Source organism: Hippocampus comes, unplaced genomic scaffold, assembly GCF_001891065.2.
Source record: "Hippocampus comes isolate QL1 unplaced genomic scaffold, H_comes_QL1_v1.1 scaffold7, whole genome shotgun sequence".
Lineage (NCBI taxonomy): Eukaryota > Metazoa > Chordata > Actinopteri > Syngnathiformes > Syngnathidae > Hippocampus > Hippocampus comes.
In genome coordinates this window covers 6908629-6912626 of record NW_017842060.1, presented here as the reverse complement: position 1 = coordinate 6912626, position 3998 = coordinate 6908629, and the positions used below count along the sequence as shown (strand labels likewise).

The following is a 3998-nucleotide window of genomic DNA, read 5'->3' as shown; positions in this document are numbered from 1 at the left end:
TTTTTTTTTTATTCCGAATATTCGTTAAGATGAGTATTATTTATGACAAATTAATACATTTGCCACGTTTTATTTATGTCACTCACTATGTAGGTTTATTTCTCCCGAATGGTTGGTTATCTGTTTAATTTTTTTTTTCTGTTGATTTACAGTTCTGAAGACGGCTCAGCAGCAATTTGTCTCTTTTTTTTAGGGGGGGGCACAACTGTATATTTCTGTAACACCATATTTAGATTTTTTTTTCCCCCCGAGCAGCAGAAATGTTTTCCAAATCATATAGAGGATGCAAGAAGATGCTTAAAAATTGAACCCCAAACTTTAAAATAGTGCAGCGCTCCCTCACATATCTTGCACCGTTAATTTGGATTCACACTAAAACCCACTTCCACCCACAAACATTTCCACTTTTGTCGTTGTTGAAACCCCTTTGCCTCCTTTTTAATCGGGTCGCCTCATCATTGAAGCATGTCCTTTACTTTTATGCAGTCGTTCTGGCACTTGTAAGACTTACAAGTCACGTTATTAGGGGGATGCCTGCACAATACCAAAACATCCATTCCAAGCCTTCTATTGAAAATTGTAACTGAATAACAATGTTCACTTTTGAGAGCAAGTCAGTGGATGACTGGGATTCTCAACCGAAGGGGCGTAAAATGAGACTGTTGCTTTTTAGCCCCCTTCCCACGCATCGGCTGACTGCCTTTGTCACCAAAGCTGTGGTTTTATGAAGGAGACTGAAACTCGCGTTTCAATGAAAATGCGTTGTGTAAAATCTCAGTTGAATCGTTTTTTTGTTTTTTATGCTTGACTCATATTTTGAGTGCTGATGCGGTGAGAAAGAAATTCTCAAATTATAGTTGTCACGCTGTGCAGGTCGAGTCACGCGATGTGGCTTTAAAAATTATTGTTGTTGAAAAGATGATTTATTTTATTTATTTTTTTTGCACCATTAAGTGATATGAAAGACCCTGTGTTTTATTACTTAAAAATGCTACAATTTGTTTGTCCGCAAATGCCATTTGTGGTTGTTTAATCCTGTGGTGCTAGCGGCCAAATCTCATCTCAAGTCTCATGCCGTCATGAGTGTAAGAAGAGCACATCGACGCAGATGTGGCGCTATGTGCTAAAGAGTTTTTAAAGACACAACGTTTTATGACAAAAAAAAAAAAAAAAAACGTAAATTGTGGGCGAAAAAAAGACCTGAATAAATAGCGGAAAAAAACATGCACCCTGAAAATAGTAATTGCCTATAGGTGCCCCAAAAAGAAGCTCCTCTACTCATTCCAAGTGACTCCTTGGCACCAAGATACAGTCAGATGGTCCTAAAGCAGCACTATTATTGATTTGGCCCAGATCACAAAAATGATGAACCGGTGTAGGGTTTTTTTTTTTTCTTTTGAACTCAGTCGACCACTGCATAGTCATAGTTTGCCGTTTTTAAATTTTTTTTTTTTTTTTTTGCAAGGGATGGGAGCTAGACCCATTATATGTGAAAAACCCTGCTTATTTCTACTGTTCGTAGATTAAATGTTTTTTTTTATTTTATTATTGTTTTTTAACAACAAAAATAAATAAATAAATCTGCGGCTATGGATATTGAATATTGCTCAGTGTATACACACCGTATACACTGTATCCAAATTTACGCTTGAGAATGAAAGAAGTAATATTGACAGCTATACATTAATAGATATATAGAATCCGTTGTGTTAGGCTAATGAGAGCCATGCTGGTTGGAAAGTGTGACATCCTCTTTGCGTTTGCAGATCAGGCTATTGCGAGGTCAGAAGGCCGGGGCCCCGGGTTCCAGGCTCACCACCATGGGCGCAAACTACCAGGATCTTTGCCTGGCCAGCCCCGCCTCGGTTGAGGGTGACTACCTAAGCTCTGACGAGGACCTCCTCCACAGCCCGCTGCCCCCCAACGCCCTTTACCCGGCCATACCGGGCCCATGTCACCCTTCCACCCGCCTGGACAGCGAAGGCAGCACGGACAGCGAGGCGGAGGAGCGGACACACCCGGATCCCCCGCAGCTGTACGGCAGTATGGTGTGCGCAGAGGCCATGGAGAACTGATGAGCACTGATCGGTTACTTTGGCAACGCTGATGGAGAGAATCTCACCAAAGTGAGTGCATCCTCCTCCCATTTTTGTAAATATTTCATAAATATCCTTTCACGGGACAACACCGAAGAAATGACGCTTCTCTACAATGTCAAGTAGTCCATGTGCAGCTTGTGGCAGAGAACTCATTTTAGCGCACTTCACAGTAATCAGCAATTCGGCAAAGACAAAACAATTTATCAGAAAAGAGTCTTGAAGCGATTTAATGTCCCACTCAGTTGAAGTTTACTGTCTTGAGTAAAAAGGAAAAAAAAAAGAGAGAAGTATGCATTGTGTATTGAAAACAAGCAAACAGCTTTGCTACCAATGTGGCCTTAAGGACCAACCTGCCCCCCTAATGGTAACATCATGGAAAATGCCATTGTTTTCAGTGGTGTTAACTAGCCGTTGGAGCTAGCTACCCCAAAAAAAAAAAAAAGAGAGAGAGAGAGAGAGAGAGAGAGAGAAAAAAGGTGGGTACGGTCCCGGCCGAAAAGTTCAACGGTAGCCAGGTCAAGTCCGCAGAGAAAAATAGAGTATTTTTGTTTGGATTAGAGTTGCAAGTAGAAACAAAAAAGTGTGCCGCTGGCAAATGCTACAACCGGTAACGAGCTAACTTAAAAAATACATTCTGTGAGTATTTTGCATTTTGCCTCAGAATCGCCGGTCATGGCTTCCAGCTGAGTGGTTTGTTCTGCCGCCAGCAGTTTCGGGCTAAGGGCTTTGTCATTTTGAATGAGTCGTAAATAGACACTGTTATACAAGCTGTTCACTCACTACATTGTAGGAAAGTGCAATTATTTTCAGTGTAGTCCCCCCCAAAAAAATTAAAAAAATTGAAAATATTTTCAAAAGTGTACGGTATGTGATGCACTCCTTTTGTGAGATACTTTACCCGTTTGAAGACCTGGACTTTGAAAGCTGTCCTCGACTCCAGCACATATCCAAACCCAACACACAAAATAGACTGACATGGGCCTGCAAAGGCCGCTCCTCTTAAATGTCTTGATGATGTGAGATGAGGTGGCAGCCCATATCAAACTCTCCTTTTTGATTGAGTTCGAATGTCGGAGAGCACCGTTGGCACATCAGTCCTGGCTTGCCTTCACAACAAAAGGTCTATCTGCCGTGCGTGGGGCTCTCTCGCGCTCATCAAAACAGGCCCAGGCAGCTGCAAAGTAACATCCTCACATCACCAAATGGCATCCATGCACCCATCGCCTCCATTTCACCGTGTTCAACACATGCAGAACGTTCAGAGTGTGAAAATATTGAAGACAAAAAAAAGGAAGAAACTCAACATTGCCAAATCGTTTTTTTTTCTTTTTGTATTTTAAAGTAATTTATATGTTATGTAATTTATTTTGATATGATTTTTACGATCAAGTGTCATGCAAGTATGTCTGAGGTACCGACCGAGGCCTCCCCATCCCCCCTCCCGTATCCTCCGGTATGCGTGTGATCCAAACGAGTGCCACCACGAGCGTTGCCTGGCTGTGTGCTGTGATGCAAGGCGAGACGCTCCATGTGCTTGTTGTCATTTTTCATTCCACATCTCAACATAGTCACCGTTACTCTCCCGTCGTCGGCTCGCTACAACTATCTACGTCGTGTGGAAATGGATGCTACCATAAGCATATTTTTGCATATCAAACGGGCCTGCTGATGGTCAGTTTAAATATTAAATACTGTATCTGCACACCTTTAAAAGTCTGTCATTCAGATTGCAAATCAAACTGTCGCTTTTGAGTCAAGACTGAAGAGACACAGGGTGTCCTACGTTCTGCTTTTTGCACTACACAGAAAAAGTACCGACATATGTTTCCTTCATTTTTAATTGTTTTCCGCTACATGTGATTATCCGTCCGCAGGGGAGGGATGGGGGTGGGGTGGGGG

General features: G+C 42.1%; 1 protein-coding gene across 5 annotated transcripts in view; it reads left to right on the top strand.

Moving 5' to 3' along the window:
• evi5l (ecotropic viral integration site 5 like) overlaps positions 1 to 3389 on the top strand; it is a 28012-nt gene extending 24623 nt beyond the window's left edge. For all 5 annotated transcript variants that reach the window (XM_019862034.1, XM_019862038.1, XM_019862037.1 and 2 more), the window contains one exon: positions 1767 to 3389. In XM_019862034.1, the coding sequence (XP_019717593.1) occupies positions 1767 to 2075 (309 nt within the window). In that variant the 3' untranslated portion in view covers positions 2076 to 3389. The remainder of the gene's footprint in view (positions 1 to 1766) is intronic.
• The last annotated feature ends 609 nt before the right edge of the window (positions 3390 to 3998 follow it).